The following is a 26,587-nucleotide window of genomic DNA, read 5'->3' on the forward strand; positions in this document are numbered from 1 at the left end:
ATTGTAAGTTTCGCTTCAGACAGAATGAAAATGCAAGCCTCACTTTTCCACTTACAAGTAAAAACATGACATAATTTATCCTTAATTTAAGGTTACTAATGGCCACTTGACAATCTCATGTTGCTTCTCTCAAGAAAATGGACATTTAAAATTGCAGTGAATGGTTTCCATTTGAATGTTTTGTATAGAATACCAACACATTTTCTTTTAATCCTGTCTAAATTGTGTTTCCTCTTTAAGGCTTCTCTCAAATTGCAAAAAATATTTTCTCAGTAACTTATTGTAGCATCAAGCCATGCAGATAAAGCCCCCACTTAAATGTTTGGTTTGTGATGCTCAAAGCATTGTGACAAATGTGACATTTGAAACATACAAAGCGATAGAAACTACACACAGTCCGGGCTGTCAGCAGTTTTCATACTGATCATGTGCTATAAAATATTTCTGGAAAATGTTCTCAGACACGTGTGGGTAAGTAAAACCAAAACCATCTTCACATGAATAAGGAAATTTTTTTTCTTGTAATTTGGGTGAACCAACCCTTTTTAACCTTGCAACTTCCATCTTTAGCCAGTCATGTAGGCTTCCAAAAAAAGGAAATCTGGGAAATCTTTGGTGACTTTAGGATTGACAGATGGTTTTTTACAACCTGACCCTGCCCCTACCCTGCACACACCCACTCCAAGCCCGATATAAAAGACGACTGGCATCATACAGACCAAACACCTCACTGACTCTGACAGTTACAGCACCTGCTGCACCGTCACCTGGTAAGATCAAATGGGTTGATTACACTGATCTGTGTACTGACTGGAACAAAAACTGACTCTTTTGTTTGTCTTTGTTGCAGGTATCTTCAGCCATGTTGAAGGGTCATCTGTTGGTGTTTGTCCTCTGCAGCCTCTGTGTATGGACAAGGCCTCTGAATGCAAAGACGGTAAGATTCAGTAACATGGAACAATATCTACTAATGTTACAGTAATTTACCTACTTGTAATAGAACAGTTTTGCATCCTACAAGTAAAGTAGGTTATCTGAGAGTAATGTGTCCCTTCAATGGTTTCAAAAGCAGTAAGTCTTGAAATACCTGAACTTAATTACCCTTAAAATTCAGTAGTTATCCTTTCAAAAACCTATTTTCTGCTAGAAAAAAAGTCTGGTGGGAAATGCTGAATCCTTTTTGGATCATGAAGGACTTCAGAGTTTTTAATTGCAGCTACAGCCCTGGTCTCAGTTGAAGAGGACAATGTCGCAGCCCTGCATCTCGATAAACTACATGTTCTTATTTTTCCACAGTTGCCTGAACAGGGTACCATAAAACCCCCTTTGAGAAGTTCTGGTTCTGAGACAACACCACCACAGGAGGCTACAGTGGACCCATCTTCAGCATCTGAAGATCCTGTGAATGTTCAGAATAGCTCTGTTCAGGTTTCCATGCAGAAAGCTACAAATGCCTCACTGATGCTGTCTGGTGCCTCAGTGCAGGTTCCGTCACGTTTGTCCAGGATCAGCCGAATCCCTCTGAGCATGTCTCTGGACTCTGTTGATGACATGTATTATGGCTGCTCCCAGAAGATGCTGATCAGAGTGCAACGTCACTACATCCAGAGGAGCACCAGGGAAAGTCTGCACTCCACATACACAAAACTTTGTGCCCTCAAAGCCATGAAGAACAAGGACTTCTATGACCCGCTGTCCTGGAATCACTTCAGGGCCTTGTGCGCCTACACAGCAGGAGCATATGACGACTTCAACCGAGCAGTCCGCAAGGGGAAGACCTCCTACAAGACCTCGTTTGAGTTCCACGCCCTCCACTTCCTGCTGTCAGATGCCATCCGGCTCCTAAAGCTCAATCAAAGGAGCTGCTACACCACTTACCGGAGAAGCAGACTGCTCTTCAGCGGGGAACCTGGACAAACCATCCGCTTCGGCTCCTTCGCCTCCAGCTCCCTCAACAAGGACCTGCGTCAGTTTGGACGGAGGAGCTGCTTTGAGATACGCACATGTTTTGGTGCCTACCTCAAGTCCTATTCTGAGCTCGACTCAGACGAAGATGAAGTACTCATTCCTCCATATGAGATGTTCAGTATTGTCTCTGTGGACACGTCAGGAGAGAATGATTTGCGCTGTGAGGTCGTCTACAAGCTTGAGACTGCTGGGGTTTACAGCAGTCTCAACTGTCAGGCAGTGGCAGCTTTTATTACACCAGTGTAATTACTGTCACCATTTTATTATGCTCGATACCTTGAATTTAGGGAAACATGACTTTTTTGAGATTGAAAGTCCAAAGTAGGAGTTAGCCCAGTTGTCATGAAATTGTAGCACGTGACAGATGTAGAAAAATGATCTCACCATAAGGTCCATTTAGTAGCTGCTCTGCAGATTGTTTTGTCAATTTTTTAACAGCGCAAAAGATGAACTATGGCATTGCAAGTAATACACAACAAAGAGCATGCTACTGCAGAATGTTTAGTCCCATGTTTTTTGATTGCTTTTAGTTGCACTTATGCCTTTTATTGTTCAAGATGTGAATCCGTAAATCTCAGTACATTCAAAAAGCAAGCTTGAAAATGGAGTTTGGTATGTTTCATCTGTAGAAGGCTGGATATCTACAACCTAAACACTCAGCAGGTTCACTCCATAAATAAGATATGAGCAGACAGCTTTACATTGAAAATACCTCTGATTTGTAATTATCTGTGATCAGTGATTTCTCAAGAAATCTGCAGCTTGTACAAAAAAATAGAAACACAAACCTGGCCAGGATGATTTTAAGAAAGCATCTGCACTTTATTTTATTTACAATAAATTACTATGAAAAAGAAGCACTGTATGTGTGGCTGATTACAGGGTGAAAAACAGTACATGTCTAACTTTGAAATGCACTGGTTGATGTGAAGCTTGAATTGACAGTTTTAATATAAACTTTGACATAAAAATTTATTTTACAAAGACATAACATATTTTACACATTTTTCACCTCAAGTCTAGTCTTTTAAGAAATAAGTCCTGAGCACAGCAGCAATTCTTTGTCACCAAATAAACATGTGGACAACTATGGCTTCGCTCTTTATAGCTGATATCAAATAGTATCAAACACTAGTTCATACAAACAATGCCTTTCCCATGTCAGTCTAAAATCGTCACATATGTCTGAAGTGTTTTGCAGCAACTTCATACCAGACTGGAATCATGCATCAGTACAGTGTTCAATGAGAGAGCCCCACGATATTAATGCTTACTGAATCTAAATCCAGCTACAGCTAGAGCGTCTTGTACTTTAAGCCACAATGAGATATGATTTAATGCTGTTGAGTTGAATAAGGCCAGAAAGGTGATGAGTGAGCTTTAACATTTAGACATGACACTGAATGCATCACGATGCATTTGACTGAATTCTGTGAGGACTCAGTCTAATGTCCAAAAACATGAAATCTTAAAAATGGACACTCTTCATATCAAAAATCATTTTTCTAAAAGCTAGCAGTGTTTCACATAATTCACTATTTACACAAGACAGTATTTTCATGTTTCAATATTGTACCTTCCTTGATTTGCCCGCTGTGAGGGGGAATCCCTGTATGCTACAAAAGAAAGCGGAAGTGTAGCAATAGGCGGTCACCACAGAGGCAATCTGCAGTTATTGCTAAAAATAAACAGTTAAGCTGAGGTCAGCTGCTGTTTAAAACAGAAATTACTACTGACCTACAAAAACTTTGGCCCCTTATATGTGATCAGAACGGAGTGTTTTATTAGTGAGCCAGAAAGCAAATGCTAGATGAAAAACAGGAAAAAGGGAATAGAAATAGAGGGATGGTTTGTCAAAGGCCTGGTCCCCCCATTGAAGCACCAAACATCTTCGACTGTAACAGTCAATCCTTGTGTGTGTCTGTCTACATCTTCTCAAAGGTAAGTTCATGTCCGCAGGTGGTGCAGGTTTTCTTGTAGAGGTCCTCCTCTGGATCCACCACCACCTCTGGTCCATACTGATGTTGGTGAACGCTGGTGTCTTTGGTCCACATGCTGCTCCTCACTGCCCTGCGCAGCTCTGACACACAAACACAGACACATGAGCATTGTTGAGGCATGAAAGCATGGATTTGCAAGCTACCAATGACTTTATGCTGGAAATTAAACTACAGCAAAGCTACCCCAGGGAGACATCCAATTTGGATAACTCCACGAACTCCCAACAACAACTTCTCATAACATTTATTCATAGGAATTATCAATACTTTTTATATTTGTGCTTGAATTTGCAGTAGAAAGTGTAATCACGCCTATTTTATTGGTGGAACTGTCATGTATTTGCATTAGTATGGCCGAGGTGATTCTTATCCATTTTGATGCTGAGTCTTTTGCACATGCACTACACAAAGGTCGAGGATGTGATGGCAGCTGGCTGACGAATGCATCGCCTCGGCACGCCTTGACAGTGGTCAAGATGAAAGAGGGCTGGGGCTGCTCAAAGGGAGTTCAATTACAGTAGAGAAACAATGGCAAAATATAAAAAAAAACAGTCCTTTTATGGCCAAAATTGTACTATAGTTGAATCACTATACAAGTACAATGAACCATCAGCAAGCTACTGCAAAATGTAGTTAAAGTACTAGCTTAATTACATGTACTGTGGTGAACGACTCCCCAGCCCTGCATACGACACATCGGTCAGTTGACGCTCATCCTACATGTTTATGTTTGGGGATTTTGGCTCACACGTTAAACTGACCTTTGACCTTCTTGTTGAAACGTTTCTGTTTCTGCACCTCTCTGTTCTCTTCCCTCGTCTCTCTGGCCTCCTCCAGAGCCTCCTCCGAACCCCACACCTCCATACATCTCTTCTCCACCTGGACGCCCAAACACACACAGACTCATTAAAACATGCCACCTTACAGAACAATGAGGGGTTATTTGGCCTTTGATCAAAATGCACAGGGCTTTGGTTCAGGGCTGTCCTGAACGATTCGTTTCATGAACATAAGCCCCCGCCTTCCAGTCAGTACCTGCAGTTTGAGGTAGAGCTTCATGTCTCCCCAGCGTGGGTTATGAGGGTTTTTCTTCAATATAAACCTGAGGGGGGGTTCTCTCTTGTCCAGGTCACAGTCCTTCAGCAGGTAATGCTGCTTGGCCTCAGTTCTGGAGATCAACTTGTGCTTCTCCTCATTGTCTCTGAGTAGGAGAGAATATCCCATTTTTAATCCATCTGATTGATTATCAGCAAAATGACTACCAAGAAAGTATTTTCATCTAACGAAAAACAGAAAACGCCTCTATGAGCACTGGGTATCTGCAGGTTTCTGATTTTTTTTTCTGAATTAAATCAACCTTAACCCTGTCTTGTATTAATCAGACAATGGCTTCTCTCTAACAGCACCAATCGTCTCTTTTTTGTTGTCTTTATTCTGACCAATAACATAACTCATAACCCATTAATGCATAAACAAACGAGTGAATGCATTTATAAACGCACCAATGAATACAGCGGTCCCCAACCTTTTTTGCGCCACAGACCGGTTTCAGGTAAAGAAATAATTTGCTGGACCGGCATAGAAACAAATAAAAACAAATTAATAATAATACAACTCACCATTACCCACTCTCAGAGAGAGAGAGAGAGAGAGAGAGAGAGAGAGAGAGAGAGAGAGAGAGAGAGAGAGAGAGAGAGAGAGTGTGTGTGTGTGTGTGTGTGTGTGTGTGTGTGTGTGTGTGTGTGTGTGTGTGTGTGTGTGTGTGTGTGTGTGTGTGTCGGGTCAGATCCCTGGTCTGTATCAGGGCCCGGGCTGTTATTGTTGTTATTAATTATCATTATTATTATCATTCGTGTGTCGGGTCGGGTGTCCGGTAGCCTACCGGTCCGTGGCCCGGTGGTTGGGGACCGCTGTATTAATCGATCGATAAATAAAACAATGAATAAAAAACTGCGATGTAAAATTCGAAGAATGCTAAACTGTAATGGTCATATCCTTTTCCAAAACCTACATTAAAAATGACTTTATATGGATTTCATGCTCGCAAAGGTTTTAGGCTTTAAGTGTGTGTGTGTGTGTGTGTGTGTGTGTGTGTGTGTGTGTGTGTGTGTGTGTGTGTGTGTGTACCTGCACTTGTCACAGACGGACAGGTCAAAGCTGTTGCTGAGGTACGAGTCCATAAAGGGTTTTAAACAATCGTCACACACCAGGTAGTCTGGCTCGATCACTGGAGCTGCAAACACAACAAAACACACACACACACACACACACACACACACACACACACACACACACACACACACACACACACAACAAAACACACACACACACACACACACACACACACACACACACACACACACACACACACACACACACACACACACACGTGTAAATAAGCATACATGCTATGCACGTACTCAAGTTACCACAGTCACACACACCTGGCTGATGCACAACCTTCCTGGTCCTCTGCTCTTCCTCTTCGTCCTCCTCCTCCTCGATGAAGAAGCCGGCACCGGAGTCGATGGTCTTGGAGACTTTGGCGGAGGTTGCGCCCTCCACCGCGGACAAAGGGCGGCTCGCCAGCCTGGCTTGCCGGAGCATCAACGCTCGCTGCCGGTTCCGTTCGATTTTAGCCCGCATCGCCGCAGACAGCTCAGGTGTGGGACTCTGTTCTGGCCCGGGACCGGCAGCATCCAGTCCCCCAGAGTCTGACGGGTCCATGCTGCTTGTTCAGGAAGAGTTGAAACGATTCTGAACACCACGTCGTGTATTGATCCATCCAAAGTCCAGGGTTGTTGTTACGAAAGTAACTACGATATACTTCCGGCATCTGCTTCTTCTTCGACATTTAATTTTTAACTTGTAGGTGCCTTACCGCCACCTGCTGCTTCGGAATGTGATGGAAGGAAAGTGAAAAAAAGTCTGCTGTATTTGTCACTTGATAAGTTCATTACTGTCTTCATGTGAAATCCAGCTTTAGATTCTTCTTTTATTTTCTTCTGTTTAAAACCAGAAGATGATTTTTTTTCCTTTTTATTGAAGCATAGTTTCACATATTTTAAGGTCTGTCTTAAAACAATATTCACATGCATTCACTTTTATTAAAATATGTTCTTTTGTTGCTGTAATTGTTCCCTCTGTCCATGCCAGCCACAAAGAAATTCCTTCTTACAGAAATTTCTGTGTAATTGATGGAAGAGAGAATCTGCAGTTGTCATTGTTTGTAAAACTGCTTTCTAAAATTAAGCTGATGCTAATATGATGGCTTGAATGGCTTCAGCAGTCTGGGTTAGTCGGATGTATCTGAGCAACTTTTCTGTCCAGAATTGAAAGTTCTGCTCTCCCTGTATGATGCTCCAGATCCATCGACATACCTTGCGTATGTACCTTCAAGTGGGAGTTTGCATTCCTGCAAACCTTCTGTTGCACAGTGTTGTTCTCTGAGTCCCTTTCTCAGGTCGGTCCCGCAATGTCCCGGAAAATTTCTGGGTCTGTTATTATCATTATTATTATCATTAGTGTATGTGTCCCTGGTCGGATCTGGGTTGTTATTATTATTATTATTATTATTATTATTATTATTATTATTATTATTATTATTATTAGTAGTGTGTGTTATTTTGTGTTCTAATGGCATCTTTGCTGTCACAACCAAATCAGAGTTGATATTACTTCACTTACTGCCCTAAACCATGTCTTGCCATGCCTCCAAGTTTTTAGCTCTTCCTCTATTAATGTAATACTAAACGTTGGGATACTTTCATATGAGAAAATGACCAACACAGGCACATGAAGTGATGCAAGCAATGAGTTTGTCTGGGATCGTTGCTTGCTTTGCTTGCATTGGCAGACAGGTACAGGATAGCGAGTGAGTCCTCAGTTGTCATTGAAAAGAAGCGGGGCGGTGAGTGCGTCTTTTATTGGCTGTCCTCAGGTGTCCATTGAATCCCTGTTGCATCACGCTGATCATGGCTGCGGGCCATGCATGCTGCTGTAAGAGGCTTGTGTCAAAGTAAAGCAGATCACATCCTGATAGATGACACTGCAAATCTGATCAGTGCCGTGAGGCAGTCTGAGAGGTGAAGTGAGCTGATTTATTAAAGTGGTTTGTTAGATTTAAAATGTCGTATGGCTAACAATTACTGAATGATAATAAAGTCCAAACACCAACAATGAAAATTTGAGTTTTCATTTATTTTATCATATAACAGTTTATACAGAGTTGAACGATATATGTCCTTACAGTATAATACACCCTTCAAGTAGTACATGAATGTGATTCAATACTTGCTTTAAAATAAAAGGGAAATACAAAAGCATTTTAGCATTTGTTATAGTATTCAAACTGGTCAAGGATGGATTCTTAGATATTTCTACATGCACTCATTCATACACACATTTCTCACACTGACATGATCCTTAAAAGAGATTTAGAAATGACACTGCAGACAGGCTACACCTGCAGTCTGAGAACAGATGTTGTGTTGAGGATTATAAACTATTTGTTGGCTTTGGTTACATACGGGAGTTTATATAAGTTTGCCAATCCTTTATATACATAAACACACAATAAAACATACATTTTTACACAGCAAGATAATGAATAGCTGGGCTTAATTTTATGGAGAATGAAAATCTTTTCATATGGCCAAAAAAAAAATTTCAATTTATGAAAAGATTTTAAAAAATGGTTAACATGGCGAGACAAAATATGATTTTTCACTCTTTGTGAGTGTTGAACTGATATTTCCATGGCTATCTAAATATGAAAATCAGATCAATTTATCTAAAAAAAAAAAAAAGTCTATGTTAAACAGAACGAAAAAAGAAACACAACTGCAAATTTATACCTGCGTATTCCTGAGTGTTATTCCAAAACAAATACAGTATATAAAAATTTTAAAAATGTTTAAACAGTACACCGGCTTTCGCATTTAGTCCTCTTTTGCCTTGTTATGAGGTTGTACTATTTTGCACCTTTAACCTTTAAGCATTACTACATGAAATAAAAATGGAGGAGAATGTTATTCAAAGATGTGAGAATGAAATATAAGATATTGCCTACTTCATATATTTGACATAGAAAGCAGGCAACACAAGGAAGTCAGTGATTGATGAATGATGATGTGCATGACGGCAGTCATGCAGGTCAGCATTCAACAGATGGTTCAATTGATGCAGACAACATTGATAGCACATTTGGTGGGACAGTGAGGCCTGAAACGGGTCACTGATAGGTCTGCCTCACATCAGTAAGTATGTTTCCTTCTGTCTGTTTAAAGGGGCAGTTTGACTTTGCTCATCAAAAGAAAAGCATGGATAAACTTTTAAAAAACACCTAAAAGTTTACAAAATCAAAGTGAGAAAATGCAATAATGTTAATGGAAACAGATTTCTAGAGTTGCAGACTTTATTATTATTTATTTTTATTCTTTAATTGTTTAATTCTTTTGCAACCTCTTCAGAATATTTGCATTAGATTAGTTGATAGAAACAAACACCTGATTTCACTTTTTGAAAATTTGTACATTTTAATGGAAACATACCTAGTGTTATTTATTTATTTATTTATTTATTTATTTATTTATTTATTTATTTATTTGCTAAAGCAGGACTCTGGTGATGTGAGAATTACCTATCATTCTTGGATTAAAGGAGAATAAAAAAATCCAAAATATACAAATGTCACAAACTGATTCTCTTCAACCATTCGTCCATGTTTTGTTTGAGAATAAAAATATGGGCCTGCTTGATGTTAAATTCTAAGATTTTGCCTTTTATGTCACAGACTGAAGGAAAACATAGCTCCATATTAGGCCTGATTTGTCCAATACGATACAAAAGCAGTATAGAGTGAGGAAAAAAGTCCAAGACAAAAATATTGCTATCATTTGCTTTCATATATGCAGTATACATGCATTTGTGATACAGTACATGAGTTGTTTTACATGAAAAACATTACAGAAGAAACTCAGTGATAACCGTTGATATTCAACTCTCCTGTTTATAAATGCATAATTTGGAAAAGAAAAAAAAAACATTTGAGTTTAACAAGTAAAATAAATGGAGATCACCAATCTTTAGTCCACCCTTTGTTTTCCAGACTGTATCATCTACTGGGACGTTTACGCACAAAAGTTGTCCATTTTAGTCAGAACACTGAAGTAATCTCTCTCTAAAGTGGTGCATGTAAAGGCAGACGGAACAGAAAAAGTCACATTCACAAGCTTAGTATATGAAAAACCCAAATAATTTAGTTGGGATATAGAGCTATACGGAGAAGTACTGAGCATGACAACACCTTAGCCAGTTTGATCCTTGTCCATTCTATCTGTTTACAATCTACTGCAACTATTTACCATTTCATTTAGCTATTACAGATATTCATGGATGGGATATAAGGAATGGATTTCTGCCAGGTACGTCCTCAAATGCATAGTACTGTATCTGAAAACACGATCAAGCTCTTAACACTGCATATTTCTCTTTCCATGACATTGCGAAGCCATACAGGCGGTGGGATGAACACAGTTCAGATCTAAAGGAATATTAAGCAGCTATCACACTTATGTGTTGTCCCAGCCATTTTTTTTCTTTTGTTTTTACTCCATGTCATACAGGATAACTCCAGAGCTCCACTGCCATTTAAAACAAACAATCAAAACCCCCCAAAAAAAAGTCTCTTTGAGCCCCTATATTCAGTTTATACACTTAAATTGGCTGCTTGAATGAGTAGCAGAGGTACTTCTTATAGTGCTGCACCGTCCTTTCGCTGAAAGAACAACAATCTCTGGTGATCTTCAAGTGAAATTTCCATCCAAGGTGGTGTTCTCACAAATTGTCCATCAGTTGCTTTCAGCAGTTTTCAGCCAATAGCGGCGACTAAATGTAGTCACATGGTACAAAGAGAGCGCAGGCCCTCCTATTGGGCCAAATGACGTGCAGGCCTGTGTGCCATGGCTGGACTGCTGTGATGCGCCGGTCTGAATTGTGCAGCCTCTGCCTAACTGGCTTCCACAATCTGTTTGTGTGCGTGTGTGCGTGCGTTTTCTTCACTTGATACTGAGGGCGGGGGTATTTGCATGTGCGTGCGAACAGTTGTCTAATGTGTATGCATGCGTGACAGATAATAGACATTTTGGGTCTGTGCGAGCATGTTTTTCCACTCCTACAGTAAATCATGGTACACATGAGCACATTTGCTCTTGGATCTGCTTTCTGACAATCTGCAGAAATCGCTCTCTCTCAAACGGTGACTGGGCAGACGATGATTTTGTCCTCCAGCATGACACTGATGACGAGGAAGACAAAGTAGAGCATGAACATGAGAAAGCCCAGTAACTTGCTCATTCTCCACTTGCAAGCGGCGATGGAAATGATGACGAAGAGGAGCATGAGGAAGAGGAGGACGATGGCGCAGAACAGGCCGTTGCTGCTCACCTCTACGGCCTTGAAGTCATTGATAATGTTGTAGATGAGCCAGGGGAACGGCAGGCTGGAGGAGGAAGCAGAGAAGAGTTAGTTGGGCTGAAACGGTGATTAAGCTGTGAGCTTTCTTGTTGTTTGCTGCACTCACCCCACAGTGATATCAAAGATGTTGGAGCCCACAGAGCTGGACACGGCCATGTCACCGAGGCCTTTTCGTGCCACAATCACACTGGTGATCAGGTCAGGGATTGAAGTGCCAGCTGCTAATATGGTCAGACCCATTATCTCCTCTGTGACCCAGAAAGTTTCTCCAACCTGAAAGGAAGAATCAGTTATGTAATGTTGCAGCTGTGCTGCTCAGAAAATAGCATTTTCATATTAGGTGGATCAGACTTTCAAGGTCTCCAGAAATATTTCTTTTATGCTCCACTGTGTTTGGTACAGCGCTTTGAAAGGTATGGGACCAGTACTGTGACGATGGCTGAGATGATAATGATTCATCATCACACACTCTGATTTATATTCCGCTGTCACTTCTGCATACAGCACTCTGCACCTATGAGAGCTAAGAGAGCAGGTGAGGCTCCTCATCGACTTTGCACACATGGCCTCCTTCTCCCAGGCCTGTCTTTGCATTTGCTCCATTAAAATAGAGAGTTACAGGTTGAGGTTGGATCAAGAGAGATTAGCTGGGATTAGCTGCCTTGGTCACACATTCAACACCCTGACTTCTGCACTTGCATAAGAAAGGCCTCGAAAATTGAATAGAAAAGACAACAGAGTTGGTGTCCACGGCAAATAGAGTACCTGGTGAGCCCACCACACCATCAGGTAGGAGAAGAAGGCAATCCAACAAATGGCGCCCATGAAAGTGATGGGGAAGAACTTTGTTGAGGTCTGGAAAAAAAACAACAATAATACAAACATAATTGAATTAATCATCCACTAAGTCAAACAACAGCACAGTCACTCGATCAGTCTGCGGTCTAGGCTCCGACAAGAACCTGAAGTATCTGATGCATCAATTAAGAGCAAAGTCAACATAATTCAGTCCTTAAAATAAAAAACAAGATTGGAACTTGCTATTATTATTGCATTTTGTTATAATTCAGTGCTGTGACACAACATGCATGTGTGTCCTGTACATATTCACTGATTTGTGTGTGTGTGTGTGTGTGTGTGTGTGTGTGTGTGTGTGTGTGTGTGTGTGTGTGTGTGTGTGTGTGTGTGTGTGTGTGTGTGTGTTGTCACCTCTCTCCTGACGTCGGGCAGTGTGAGCCACAGTGGAAGGACGATGGGCAGGATGAGGAGGTAGGTGATCTGTTTCCTGAGGGTGTCGGGCCAGGCCAGGCTCAGAGGCTGGTCTTCATCCTCCTCTTCCTCTCCACCCTGAGGAGGAGTTCATTACATTAAATCAACTGTACATATTTAAGCATTTCCATTTTGGTGATGCTGTGTAGATTTAAGTTAAAACGACTGATCACGTTGTTTTTATAGTGCAATGAAGATAAAAGCCATACCTCGTCCCCTCCCGCGACACCGTTCATGGGTGGTGTGACTTCCACAGCAACATTTGTGCTGTTGGGGATGTTTTTATCAGCTTGAGCAAAGAAAGAGAAGACAAAGAGTTAAAATAGGGTTCAAAGGACTTGTTCACAAGGATAGTATTAATTTGAAATGAAAAGTGGTGTAATGACGTTGAGAAAAGAGCTGAAACTTAAGTACAATTTGCTTGTCTTGGAGGTTGTGTATGGGAGAGGGCTCCTATGTTGAGAAACAAAATATGCTTGTTAATTTTCCAAACCCATCCTTAAAAGTGCAACAGAGTATTACAGGATGAATCATGAGTACTATAATGAATCAATCAAATGACAGATTAATGGACCAATCAGCCAGTCAGCTGATAAATAAAATGCTAAATATCAGTTCTTGATTTAATTAAGAAAATGGCAAATCAGACAGCAGATAAATGAATAAACAACATGCTGATAATACATGAATGAATGAGTAAATAAATGACAAAAATAAGTCACAGTAGCAATCTACTGTTTGATTGTAAACTACCACAATGACTCATACTTCAACACAAAAGTGTACTTGTACAGTCATGTCCATGTTCCAAGCTAAAAGTGAGGAAGTTAAAGGTTTACTGTGAAAAATTTTCAAAAAAACAAAACAACAACAACAACAACAACAACAACAACAACAATATAGAAATTCATGCAAAAGTAATCCCTCTCAATCATCACTTCTGACCCATTGGAAGTGTGTGGTGGTGTGTTTCTCTGCCTGCTTTTTCCTGTTTTCTCCTTATTTTGCCGTGGTCAGGATGTTTCTGCGTTGCAGCCGATATCATGCAGGTGAAGTTGGGACTTTATAAAAAGGTCAGGAGCAGGTGCCAGAGCATAAACATCTGAGAGGAAGCTAGGACAATGGCGAGCGCAGACAAAGCTCGTTTCAAGAGTGACTCTGGGGTTGGACCTCTAGGTGCCGAGGTTTAGCATAGTTAGCTCGCTAACGTATTGCCATTACAACAAATGTAACGTTCTTTCAATAGAACCTCACAGTGTACGAACAGAGCACTTCGGGTGGTCCTGAGCCGGCAGGAAGGGCCAAGTTTACATTCAGTTCAATTCCTACAAAGTTTACCTTGAAGTGATAGCTTCTGCTTTGAAAGCTTCTGTGATGTCTGGGTAATAACTGACAGCACTGAGTACATTTTAAAATCATAAGGGCCAATCAAACACACTCTTCTCATTATCTGTCCATCGTCATTCATTTTTGATTCACAAATTGTTGATGACTTTATGTTTTACTCAATCACCTATCAATAGCCACATTTCCAATTGATTAGTTATTTCTTATAAGTTGACTTTTGAATGGCACAAATGGGCTCCCATAGTTTCACCCGTCACTGTTACTCACCTACGCCGTTGGCATTGGCAGCCTCTTCTTTACACTTCTGCTTGGCCATTTTGTGGAGGATTGACGCCTTCTCTTTGAAACGTCCTGAAACAAAGGAAGCTCAGTCAATCCAGCACGCTCTCTTTGAAATGTGTCATTAATGAATGTGCAGTGGGGTTGAATGTGTTTTCCCACTGTGCTGAGACTACTTGGAAGAGGCACAGCTCTAGCAAAGAGATAAGGAAATGCAGTGGTTGGATGAATTAACTATCTATAATAATTAAACTTGGCCAATGTGTTACCTTGACCAAACAATATTATGTCCATAGAACAGCATTTCTAAACACAAACCTGATCTTAAACACAATTATAAACATGCTTAACTTTCTTAAACCAGTACTCATAACAAGAAACACACGGCCTGATTCTGTGTGGAGGAATGTAATGTTCCTATGATTCATGTCCTCCTATGTTTCATCATTATCATCATGATTTCACATGATTTTATGCCTCATTTTAGAGATCCTGTTGCATTTAGTGCATGTGTGTGTGTTTTGTGTATTATTAGTATTTTTTGCCTTCATCACTGAGGGGGTCCAGGGTGTGGATCATGAGCTGGAAGATGCTGTTTCTCATCAGTGAGTTGTGTAGAGAGGCACAGCTGCCTTCCCTCTGCAGCCTGGGTTTGGCCTGTAAGTATACCAACACAGATACCAAAAGATTTGTAAAGGAATATGAATGCATACTTATTCCACATTTGGCATCATTCATTATTTTGATTTCTTTGTGAAACTCTTAAAATACTGCCAAATAAGATGGGTGGAGAAAAAGACTCTGATGAGCAGTTATTTAAACTCAAACCATCAAGTGTCAGCTGTAATTTAGAGGACAGACTTGATGTCATATCTCCACTACAGCTTAAATCTCTCTATGTACATGTAGAATACATATCTAGAAACCCCTCTTTCTGTAATCATGGCTGGTTTTGATACTTGCAGTAAATAAATGCAGGCACATAAACTGCTTTCTTATACCATGACCAGTACCAGACTACAGTACATAAACAAACTCACCGTCAGCTTGTTCTCATCATCTCCAGGTGCATTTACCTTTTGGGAAAAACAGAGAAAGAAAACATCATATATGTACAGTATGGGTTTTCTTACCTACACAGGTATACACAGGGTGTGGACACAGTAGTACAAACACATCGACTATATGCAATCCAATACATGAGGCCTGCAGTAAATACTACATAATTTCACAATATGCAATATGTGTTCAGTGAATGTCGTTGGATTGGATTGCATTCCTACATTGGTGGGGTGGGGAGGGGAAAAGTGAAAGAGCCAACCATAATTAAAGTCTAGCTCATTGAGCTAATGTTCACATCTTGTTTACTCAGCGGTCCAATGAACAGTGTAAAAACACACATGAGCTCCTAAAGCAATGATGCAGATTTCATTTGCTTTTAACCACAAACTGAAACCAAATATCTGAGCATCCTGTTTTCATGTCGGAGTGGTAAAAACAGGTAAGAAAGATGACATAAGCCTGGATTTAACCCATGAAACGAAAATGAAAATGGAAAATCTTGTCATGGCATCCTCTTTTAAGAACAGCCTCAGGTTTTACAGGTAATTTGCTTTATAGCATTCTATGTGACATAAACACTGTCCCTTCATTTTTGTCAGTGTGTGTGTGTGTGTGTGTGTGTGTGTGTGTGTGTGTGTGTGTGTGTGTGCGTCTGTGTGTGCGTGACATCACTGTGTCCTCTGACTTTCCACCTCCTCACAGTGAACCAGTGCCAGAGGTTTTGGGTCTTGTTCCAACATGAAGACTACAGGGGAGGACTCACGCTAACCCCTGCCATTTCTTCAGAGGACATATACAGCACAGCCGTGTCAACACATAGAGAAGCACACACACACACACACACACACACACACACACACACACACACACACACACACACACACACACACACACACACACACACACACACACACACACAGTCCACTGGCTGGGACAAATAGAGACTGGTGGTGGTTTATGTCAGCAGTGGGGAGGGTTTGGAGTGAGAATCGTGGATTTGGAAAAGGGAACATAAAGTTTTGTGGGTCGATATTATTTTGTCAAAATAGTAGAGGTGCCTCACATCACACCATGGTGTGCTGGCCTGGGAAAATTCCTCGCAATTCCCCAAAAACAGGTTCAAGAACAAACTGTGGCAAGGAAGTAGTTACTGAAAGTTTTGACAGCATGAACCAGATGCTTCATGAAGGCTGGACAAGAACAGGTTTGGCACCTGTAGTTAATCTGAAACCAACAGGTCTTCCAACAGAAGAATAAAGTTATGTATGTTTTCTGATTTGGTTAGAAATTAAGTAAAAATGATAATAGGTCAGTTAAGAAATCTTCGGAATTATAAAACAATATAATCAAGAACGAAAAAAATCTGTCACTTTTGATTTAACCAATGATGTTTTATAGATATGAAAGGTTTGATGGAGATGCTTTTACATTTTTTGTAATTAAAAAAAATAAATAAATTGCAATGCAAACAATAACTATACAATACTGCTAAAGAGCTGTCCTGATAAATTTATCAGTCAAAGCACAAAGCTGCTGTCCAGAGTACCAAAGCATCCTCGTGCCTAAACGACCAAATAGGTTGATTGCCACTGACCATCGGTTAATGTTGTGAAATGGTCACAGATTGCTTTGGTTCAGGCACCAAAACACTTTGGTTAGGTTTAACATTACTGTTATGAAACATAAGGAAGTAAGTTAAAATAATTTCTTTTTTACACCAAAACTATTGCGTATGCAGGTTTTGTAAATGCAGGTAAACCTGCTAAAAATAGGCAGTTAACTCCTTTCCCATTGCAACAGACAAGTTTGCTTTTGTGGATTTATTTTCGGTGTTGACAGTGTTACTTTTTAATACATTTTACTTCAGTCTCTCTAACAGACACAACGCCAACTGAACAATTTTCAAGCGTTTCAGGTTTCCTGGCTATTTAGGCGCCAACAAATGGGTGTCATATTTCATTAACTGCCAATTGGAGCTGGAGTTGTTAAATAACCGAGATGACCGCAGAGTTCGTTTGAATATAATGAATGTTGACTGCACCCTGTCCCACTGAAGACAAAGCCAGATGTTAGTGGGTGAGGACGGGCTGGGTGTACAGCGTGCTTTGTATCTAATTGATAGAAATAATGGCTGCAGACGGATATATAAATAAAACTGAACATTAGCCTCAGTAGGCAGCTACAACCACAGTATTTTGTCTGAGCTTCAGACGATCACCAACAGCAAGCGGAGACGTGGAGAGTTTTGTTGTTGACACGTTTTCATGATGGAGGACGCAGAGTTTGAGCAGATAATCCCTTTATCTTGCATCTGACAAGACACCTGCTGCTGTCATGGCAGCAAGGCTAAAGCTAAGCTAAAGCTAGTTTGCGCAGTCCAGATTTGTTTCAATACATATTACTTGAGTGGCATGAAGACCCCTGACTGCAGTTAAGGTGGTTCAGGATTTTCATTCAGGTTTAAGTTTAGCTACAGTAAGATTCACCTACTTAGACTCAACAGACAGCTAAAAATCAGGATATCGCCTCTGAAATGTGTCCATCTGAAGCTGCAGCTGAGTTCTTTTCACTTTACATGGAGGTATTTCATGTTGATATTTTTCAGTTTAATCATTTCTGTGCAATAATTAATTGTATGGAAATGAATACAAATATATTTTGAAAACAAAGTTACTAAGCAATGAAAAAGAAGAATCTGTGGACACCTGTCTGTGCTGTCCATGTGATCGCTGAGCAGCGTGCCCTCTGCTCTAATAGCAGAGGCCAGCTTGGCATTAGTTCACGGTGGTTAGCGCTCACATGGCTCCTGAAGACAGCTGCCTGATGACAACAGACACTTGTAACCTGCTGCAGAGTCTGCTGATTTTCATGTCTTTAAGCCACACTTAAAGTAACACGTCCCTCTGTCTGAGAAACACCTTCAACCTCCTGGATGTTTGAAACCCTTCAACCTCATCAATCAAGCTACAAACACCAAGGTTTTATTCAGTTCTTGAAAAGGAGACTGCATTAAGAGTTATGAGATAATTTTACACAATATACAGTGTTTTGATAATTGCTGTATTTAGTGATTAGTAACTTATTTAGACATTCTGCTAATGACTCAGCTCTCATCTCCACTCTGATGAATGAATCAACAGTAACTAAACTACAAATCTGACTTCAATCACTTCCAGTCGATTTTAAGTAAAACCAAGACCAAGACGAAGAGGAAAAAGAAGACGAGGAGGAAGAAGAAGAAAGCATCACTTAAAGATTTCTGTCGCTTTTCACTAAGCTGCTGTTCCAGCTCAGTGGTCTCATCCGCCACAGTCGCTGTGGCACAGTCAGACCTCTCTCTGTCTGTCTCTGTCTCTCTCAGTCCAGTGTCCACCTGACTGTTCGAGCTGTGGGACTTAGCCAGGATTAATCGCCAGAGATCACCACTTTTAGACCGGTGATTTTCAAGGATGCGTGTGAAGTCCTGCAGCAACCTTCACAGGTCACCAGGCTCAAACATTTTGCTCTCATCTGTCTGCAAATACCAGCTATCTTCTTACTGTTATTATCATTTACAGCCACACAAGACAGCAGTTGGAAGTTATTACTGCAGTCAGTAAGTAATACGCACCTTGCTCAACAACAACTCAACAGATACAGACACATTTCTTTTGCTGAACAGCAGCTGCATTTTGATCATGATCACACTGATCGAAAATTCCCAAGTCAGACCTGCTGTGGAACTGAAACAGCTGCAAGGGTAAGATCAATCACTTAAGCTTTGTGCTGACCCCAGAACAGACAGTACGGACAAAAGTGTCTCTATTGTTACATAAAAGAAGTTTCATCAGCTGTAACTGTTTGTTAGGTTATTACATACAAAAGGCAGCTGTATCTGCACTCTGGGGCAGGTCAGGAATATTAAAACACTGAACCTATGTGCAACAATTGGACTATAATTAGTAACATTTGACAAGTAAAATCAGTAAACCAGTGATGCAGAGCACTGCTGCATTGTGATCCAGGTCTGATGTTAAAGATTGCAAGGAGAATTTTAACATTTCAGTAGAGCTCTGCAGAGATGAAGTGACAGTGTGCTGGACTGTATGTTTGCTGTCGTCACTGCAGGTAAGCAGTTGATAAGGGGATCAAAGAGGATTGTTGTCTTTAGTGTTGTCGGCAAGCAGCAGATCCTCACTTACTCTCTTTCTACACAGATGCTGCATGAACTGTATGCACTGTGCAAAACCACCTGAAACATGCACTAAGAGATGCACGGAATAAAAACCACACCATGCGATGAGCACTGCTGCAGGTCGAGGAAGGAGCGCTCGGTCATTTCTTTCAGTGATCTGCTGATTCTTGCTCCCCCAGGGAGCATCTGACTATTATTAGTGGTTCTAATGGGATTGGAGAGCATTAACCCGGGGGATTATTTAGCAACTACTGACACATGAGGGCAAGGCAGTTTGTCATTAAGTGCCAGGCAGACAGAAAGAGAAAAGCTGTTCTTGGGTTGAGGTGAGACAGCCTGAAGAACAGCTGATTCCCAGAAGGGCACAAATGTCAAATAGAGCTTCTGCAACAAAAGAGGTTGATGAGTGCCAAATAATGCTGTAAGTACACGTTTAGAGAACATGAAACATACAAAGCACTCAGGGGCCGGGGAACAACCTTGTTGATGTAGTCAGGAACTGATTCTCAAATGGACCACAGTGAAATAAAAATAATGTTAGATACAGTTTTATATGAAAGAAAAGACAAAAGTAAATTAGCTATTAGCTTTTTAGTTTTTATATATATTGTAGGTGATTGCTATGCTGTGGAAATAGCTCATAACTCTATAAAAACCCTAAATAATTCCTTGTTTACAATTAGCATTTAAGGGGAGGAGCTTTAGAGCAGATAAGACCATACTGGAAGCCTGTGATCATGAGCTCATCTGTTGCCTAAAACGTGAGAACTTCTATTGGATTGAATCACCTCCTTAAAAATAGTATTTTCAAGGATCGTATCGTTTGTCCTGTAAACATTTTTGAGCACAAGACCTCACTTAATTGGCCTATGATGAAAAGAAAATGTACATAATCTATAATTAATGTTTCCAGAAAAACAAAAGCCGGAAAAGCCGTGCACATAATGTGGAGCAGCGCACTGTATACGCCCCTGAAGAACTGGTGATGGGTGATGTCAGTCTAGGCTATGGGCAAGCTGCTCTAAGATCAGCCTACAGTAGTTTAAGTATTTGTCACCTGAGAGCCATACGAGATTACAACATCAGAGAGCAACAGATCTAACTCCAACTGCACACACAGACAGAACAAAAGATGGAGAGACAAATGTGAAAAACAAAATAGCTCCTTTGTGTGTATTTGTGTGTATGCATGTGTGTGTTGAACCTTTTGCACTGAATCATCATGTCCCCTCTCTGTCTTGAATCTTAGACACTATGTGTTATTTATAAAGCAGCAATCTGCAAAATTTCAAAATTACACTTTCCCATCATCTTCTCCCCAATGACACAAAGTGACCGGCTCAGTGGTTGTGAAGTGATCAGTATTGTGAGTGTGCTGGCATTAGGTCAACATGCTGTGAGTAGGAGTCACACTGTGCAAGAGCCTTTCAGAAAACAAACAAAAAAACATTTCACTTCCTAGCATTGTGACAAGGTGTACAAAGCTTTATGAGATCAGTGTGTAATCCATGTTAGGATGTACAGATGCTTGGAAAGCTGAAATGGAGAGCAAAACAGCAGTCCTCCAGAGTCAAGAGACCACTTTTTTCCAAGGCGAGCATGTGCTGACAAAGTTGAAGAGATGTCCAAGAATTTTTGGACTTATTTCACGGTTTCTTCTGCTTTGGGTTTTGGACTAATTTTCTCATACAGAATGCTCTCATAAGTCCATTTCATAACTTTTTAACATATTAAGAGTGTATTTTAAACATTTTTAAGATTATTAGCATGGCATCTGTATTCGCTATGGACAGAAAATTAAAATGTCTAATCTAAAAAAAACAAATACTTGAAAATAATCAACATGGTTGAAACTTGGACTTGGACTCAAAAAAGACCCACAAATGACTTTGAGATGACTTGCTCCTTGTATGGGATTTATATTTATATAAATATAAAATTATATAAAACTATGAATGTGATATTTTAGAGCGATGCATTGTTATTTCCAATGCTCTGACTCTCCAGGGAGCAGCTGCCATAAAGGAAAACTAAAATGTTTCACTTGTCACGAGCAGGAAGTGTTTTCTAAACTGACTGACTAAAAGGAAATCAGCATTTTGACTGATAGATTTGTTCTATAATTTCAGGTTTGTGTAGTTTGTGTAGTGACAGTATATAGACATGCCCCCTCAGAGGGAAACTAATGAATAGTAACTAAATAACACTGTAAACTCTACCAATACCACATTATAGAATACAGAAATTATTAATTATCTATGGCAAAATAATTTATTCTTGGATTTATTTTGGGACGTTTTACAGAACAGCTATGTTACATCAGTCCTATTCTGAGAGCCTTGCTGGATTCTGGTCTGGACTTGGTTACTAAAAGTAGTGGCTGAACACAAGGCCCGCTCTAGAATTAGTCAGCACCAAGAGGCTGTGGTCTGGCTCTGCGTCTGTCACTGTCAGAGCTGCACAGGTGGCAGGTTAAGACAAATCTTTATATCCTTCCAGAGGGGAGTTCAGGAGGGTTTGGCTGGCTGACAGCATGCTGTCTGTTCAGCACTCTGTTTTAACACCCTATCTGCTCCCGAATAACACCCTCTCAGATTCCCAGAACTAGAATGCTCCTGTTCTCAGGGTCAGCAGCCATGACAGGTTCACTCTGGGATCTCATTCATTGTGAAAAACAAAGGCTTTTCTCAGAATAGTCATCAACAGATGCTCAGATTTCAGTTAAGACACACTGAGACAGGACGCGCTGATAAGAAACAGTCACGTTCCCTTCCGAGAAATGTCCCCATCCAAATCAGACACTCGTGTCAAGAATCATAAATGTACACTGTTTCTGATGGGGATGAACAGATGGGTCAATCAGTGAATGAGAACGCGTGACTACAAGGATCACCAAAGATGGGGAGAAAGATTGATGCTGTTGAGCATAAAGTTGTTAAAGTAGTATTGTAATAATATCAAAAAATGGATGGATGGATGGATGGATGGATGGATGGATGGATGGATGGATGGATGGATGGATGGATGGACAAGGTGAAGCTCACCTTTGGTGCAGTCTCCAGCTCATCCACCTGGTTGCTGCCCAGCGTGCTCTTGATGAGAAGTTCTACTCTTGCATTGAACTTCATAAATGTCACGTAGCAGGTGTAGCACATCAGCAGGCTGATACTTTCCCCCATCGTGATTTGATTATCCAGAAAGAAATAGATGAGCATGAGCAAGCCAATGATATAGAATGAGACGTCTCTGAACAGAGGCCACCAGGTGAGGTTCAGCACCTCTTTGGAGAACAGGGCACACATCCCGATCACAAACAGGATGTTGAAGACGGCGGAGCCCACGATGGTACCAATACCCACGTTACTGTGGGAGACGAAGACTCCTATGACAGAAGTGAAGAGCTCTGGGGCTGAGCCACCTGCTGCCATGAAGGTGGCTCCTGCTACATCATCAGAGATCTCTAGCTTCTCTGTGATGACAGTGAGTGCAGGAACAAAGAACTCATCGCAGACAATGGCTAAGGCTATGAACATGTACAACATGCCAAACATATGAAGCGCTACAAAGCCCTGACGTCTCTCCTCCACGGTGAACAAGTCTGTTGGGTAGTCCCCGTGATTCATCTCTAGTTCGGATGATTCCATGGCCACAGATGATTTCCGTGCCGCAGCTGAGATGTTGTGGTGCTGCAGAAGAGTTCTTTGGGGCACTGCTGCCTCTGCTGAGCCCTCGTCAGGCGATTCAAGCTCTTTGGCCACCATTGTGGCCAGTGACAAGGCACTCCATGAACAGAATGTGCAGACCGCCACCAGGCTGAAGATGAAGCCCAGAATCCGTCCGGATCGCAGCTTTCTTTTGACGCCCTGGTAGTGGTGCCAGGTGCTGCGGCTGTGAGGGCCCAGTAAAGGTGTAGAGCTAGAGGAAGCCATCATGTCTCGACTCCTTATGGGTAGCATGAAATCCATGATGTTGGCGCAGTTTGTCAGGCAGAGTGGAAGCGTCTGGAATCCCCCCCAAAACTGGGTTGGTAGTGCTGGTGGCTATGAGGGCGGGGGTTTGACAGGCCGCGATGGTTCACCGATTTGTTTGCATACTGCTCCCCGGTCTAAACACAATGGAAGCCCTCCAGTCTGATTCCAGGATCCAGCCCATTCAAAGGCTTCCTCATATTACTCACTGCAAGACAAAATAACAGTGATAGTTTTAATGCAAGGGATCCTATTTGCTGATGAATATATTGTCTTCTGTCTAACTTTTTCCTCTCCTGATATCCATCCACATGCAGACATTGTTGGCAGTGGCTTTTACATGACTTGACTATTTCTATTTTCTGTTACTTTCTGCTACTCCTCCACTATATCTCTGAGGGAAATGTTGTACTTTCAGCACCACAAAATGTATCAAACTACTATTAATTACCTAACTTTACAGATAAGGGTTTTCTACTGAGCTGAACTATGAGGTCTGTATTTAGGTCTTCTCTGGACGGATTCATGAATTTGACTGTAAGTTCATGGAAGTTGTTGTATAAGGCTCAAATGAAAAATAATTGCTGGACAGGATACTCTCTCTAGACTATTATTAAGTTGATGGTCCTATCTGCAAATGCAGTCAGTGTTTATGTGACTTGGCACAATTGCTCATATTTTTCCGTAAATGTACAAAATCTATTGCAGAGTCTGAATTATTTGGACATGAAATGCTCTAATTTTCTTGCAGCTGCAATTTCAGTATGTACTGAATTGCTCATAACAGTTGATAGCAGTATAAATAGTGTTAACGTGCAGTGGCCTTCTTGACATTGTGCTGAGAAGCTGCAGCGAGATCTCTCCTTTAAGTGAAGCTTGGACATTAGTGAAAGCTCATTAGGAAGCTATTTAATCCCTGAGAAGATATACTTAGATTAGCCTCAGGCCCTGCACACTGATGCCACTGCACAAAGTCAAAAAGTAAGACAACAACAAAATAATTATTGAATTTGAGGAACAAATAAGAATGAATGATCTGGAGCCTCATGGACATTAGTGCAGTACTGAAACAGCTTCACTGGGACAAACTGCAATATTGAAATTTCATCTCACAAGTGCAAAGCAATGCCCAGTCTTGTACATTCTGGTGCAATACACCAATTTATCATTATCAAACATTAATTTAGCATTTTCAAAACCAACTTTGAACAGTGAAAGCAGAATTTAAGACTCAAGCTGGACAGTATTAGGACATTAGAGACACACTACAGCTTCAAACACACAATTATATTATTTTTCTCATACCACACTTGAAAATCTTCCATGCAGCAGGAAGGACTCCAGTTGGTAGTCAGGTCCTGAGTCTCCTGAGTGAATATTCCACCAAATTGAATCCCAAAGGAGAAAGGTCCCAAGGGCTGAAGGCTGCAGCAGTAAATCCTCAGTGAGACTTTCCTCCCTCAGTCAAGGAGGACCTCCAAGACACCAGGTCAGAAGCAAGCAACCAAGAGTTCCTCCCTCCCTCTCAAAGTCCCTCCCCCCTTTGATACTGCCTCCCTCCTTCCCTGCTTAAGTACATCTTCCCGTCTACCTTTCCCCTCCTTGTCCTGCCCTCCCTCCATGTTCAAGAATGAGGATCAGAGCTGTCTATCACTGCCTGTCTTCTTTCTTCGCTCCATCCCCCACCAACCTGTTCTCACCTCCCGCAGTACCAAGTATCATTTCTTCCCATCCCCACACCCGGGCAAAAGGGTCTTACTCAAGTAGCTTACAGCAGGATGGGACTAAAGACTGCTGTGCTATCAGATCATGGTGCTCTTCTCAAAGCCCTTGAAAACTATACCAAGTACTCTGTGATATAATGCGTTGCAGCAGCTTAACAACTTTTAACTTGAACAGTTTGCAGTGAAAGGCATAAGATTTTTTTTTTAAATCAAACTTTAATAATAATTTTGCACGGATTTTCTTTCCAACTACAAACAATTTTTTTTTACCTTCTTTTTTTTTTTTTTAAACTTTTGAGCAGAAAGTTTTTTTCCTCAGTACATTTAACCACTTCTTTCCAATTGCCGAAATCACTGTGCAGTTTATAGTAACAGAATTATAGTAAATATGATGTTAACTGTCACTCCTTTTATCAAATGAATCATGCGTACAAAGATTTGGAAAAAATCTTTAAGTGGATATATAATTTGAGCAATATGTATGTGTGTGCCATGCATGTGCACAATTCAAGTCAGGTCAGGCTTGACACATTAGAACTGTAAGCTTAAGTAGCCATCTGGGGGTGAGTTCAAATGTAACCTATCCTGTTATGTGGCACATCCCTAACATAGCACCACCTAACCCTAACCCTAACCCAACCCTAACCCTAACCCCAACCCCAACCCCAACCCTAAACCTAACCCCATGGGCAGATTAAGATTAAATTCAATAATGAAATTTAAGTCTAAATCTAAGCATATTTAATGGAGTGGACTGCAAACTTTTCCTTGCAAGCAAAATGGTGGTCAGTCAGTGTGTTTCCTCAGCCGATCTAGACCACTTAAGAGGTCCATTACCCTCTGGGAGCATGCTTTTCAAAAAATCTGCACAGAGGATGATTGATGATGATGAAGTTTAAGGTTTTTTCGGACAGCTTTTTTTCTATGTCCGGGTGGTCTCAGGACTCTCTGGGACCATCTTACAAACAGGAAGCAAAAGAAAATGCAAATAGTTTTGATAACAGGTGTTGCGTCCTCTGCGTATGTAGTACAGTCGATATATTTACACACTGTAAAACAACGAGGCAATGCCATGGCCTGAGTTGACATCTTGTTTGGTGCAGAGATGTTTGACCTCAGTAAGGATTCTGCATTCTGTGTTCTGAAAAGGCTAAAGTTCTTACATAACGGGCCAAGCACTCCTCACCCTCCTTCTTGGTTGGCTGAGGTACATTGCCTGCAGAAGTTGAAATAAAAATAACTCTTTGCATGCAGAAGAAGCTTCACCACACCTGTGGTAGCTGTTTCAGGTTTAGTTTACGATTCTCTTCTCTTACGCAA

The 26,587-nt window shown here is 40.9% G+C and overlaps 4 protein-coding genes across 5 annotated transcripts in view; 2 read left to right on the forward strand and 2 right to left on the reverse strand.

Moving 5' to 3' along the window:
• The window catches only part of shoc2 (SHOC2 leucine rich repeat scaffold protein), a 370,366-nt gene that overhangs the window by 268,964 nt on the left and 74,815 nt on the right, over positions 1-26,587 (forward strand). The window lies entirely within an intron of this gene.
• Positions 731-2,298, forward strand: LOC139346705 (NAD(P)(+)--arginine ADP-ribosyltransferase 1-like). Its single transcript, XM_070985929.1, has 3 exons — positions 731-770; positions 851-937; positions 1,297-2,298. Exons 2-3 carry the CDS (start codon positions 863-865, stop codon positions 2,212-2,214), a joined length of 993 nt encoding a protein of 330 aa, XP_070842030.1. The 5' UTR covers positions 731-770; positions 851-862; the 3' UTR covers positions 2,215-2,298.
• Positions 2,768-6,793, reverse strand: xpa (xeroderma pigmentosum, complementation group A). Its single transcript, XM_070981088.1, has 5 exons — positions 6,413-6,793; positions 6,096-6,201; positions 5,004-5,169; positions 4,730-4,847; positions 2,768-4,048 (listed from the first exon to the last, which is right to left on the reverse strand). The coding sequence occupies exons 1-5, from the start codon at positions 6,693-6,695 to the stop codon at positions 3,894-3,896; spliced, it is 828 nt and encodes a 275-aa protein (XP_070837189.1). The 5' UTR covers positions 6,696-6,793; the 3' UTR covers positions 2,768-3,893.
• Positions 9,770-24,988, reverse strand: slc24a2 (solute carrier family 24 member 2). Of its 2 annotated transcripts, XM_070987560.1 has the most exons (11): positions 24,849-24,988; positions 22,620-23,751; positions 15,380-15,415; positions 14,885-14,996; positions 14,328-14,411; positions 13,128-13,166; positions 12,923-13,002; positions 12,654-12,791; positions 12,210-12,299; positions 11,551-11,717; positions 9,770-11,469 (listed from the first exon to the last, which is right to left on the reverse strand). In XM_070987560.1, exons 2-11 carry the CDS (start codon positions 23,538-23,540, stop codon positions 11,220-11,222), a joined length of 1,917 nt encoding a protein of 638 aa, XP_070843661.1. In that variant the 5' UTR covers positions 23,541-23,751; positions 24,849-24,988; the 3' UTR covers positions 9,770-11,219. The 2 variants fall into 2 exon arrangements, with proteins under 2 accessions (XP_070843661.1, XP_070843670.1); XM_070987569.1 differs by lacking the exon at positions 13,128-13,166.

This window comes from Chaetodon trifascialis, chromosome 2 (assembly GCF_039877785.1).
Source record: "Chaetodon trifascialis isolate fChaTrf1 chromosome 2, fChaTrf1.hap1, whole genome shotgun sequence".
Lineage (NCBI taxonomy): Eukaryota > Metazoa > Chordata > Actinopteri > Chaetodontiformes > Chaetodontidae > Chaetodon > Chaetodon trifascialis.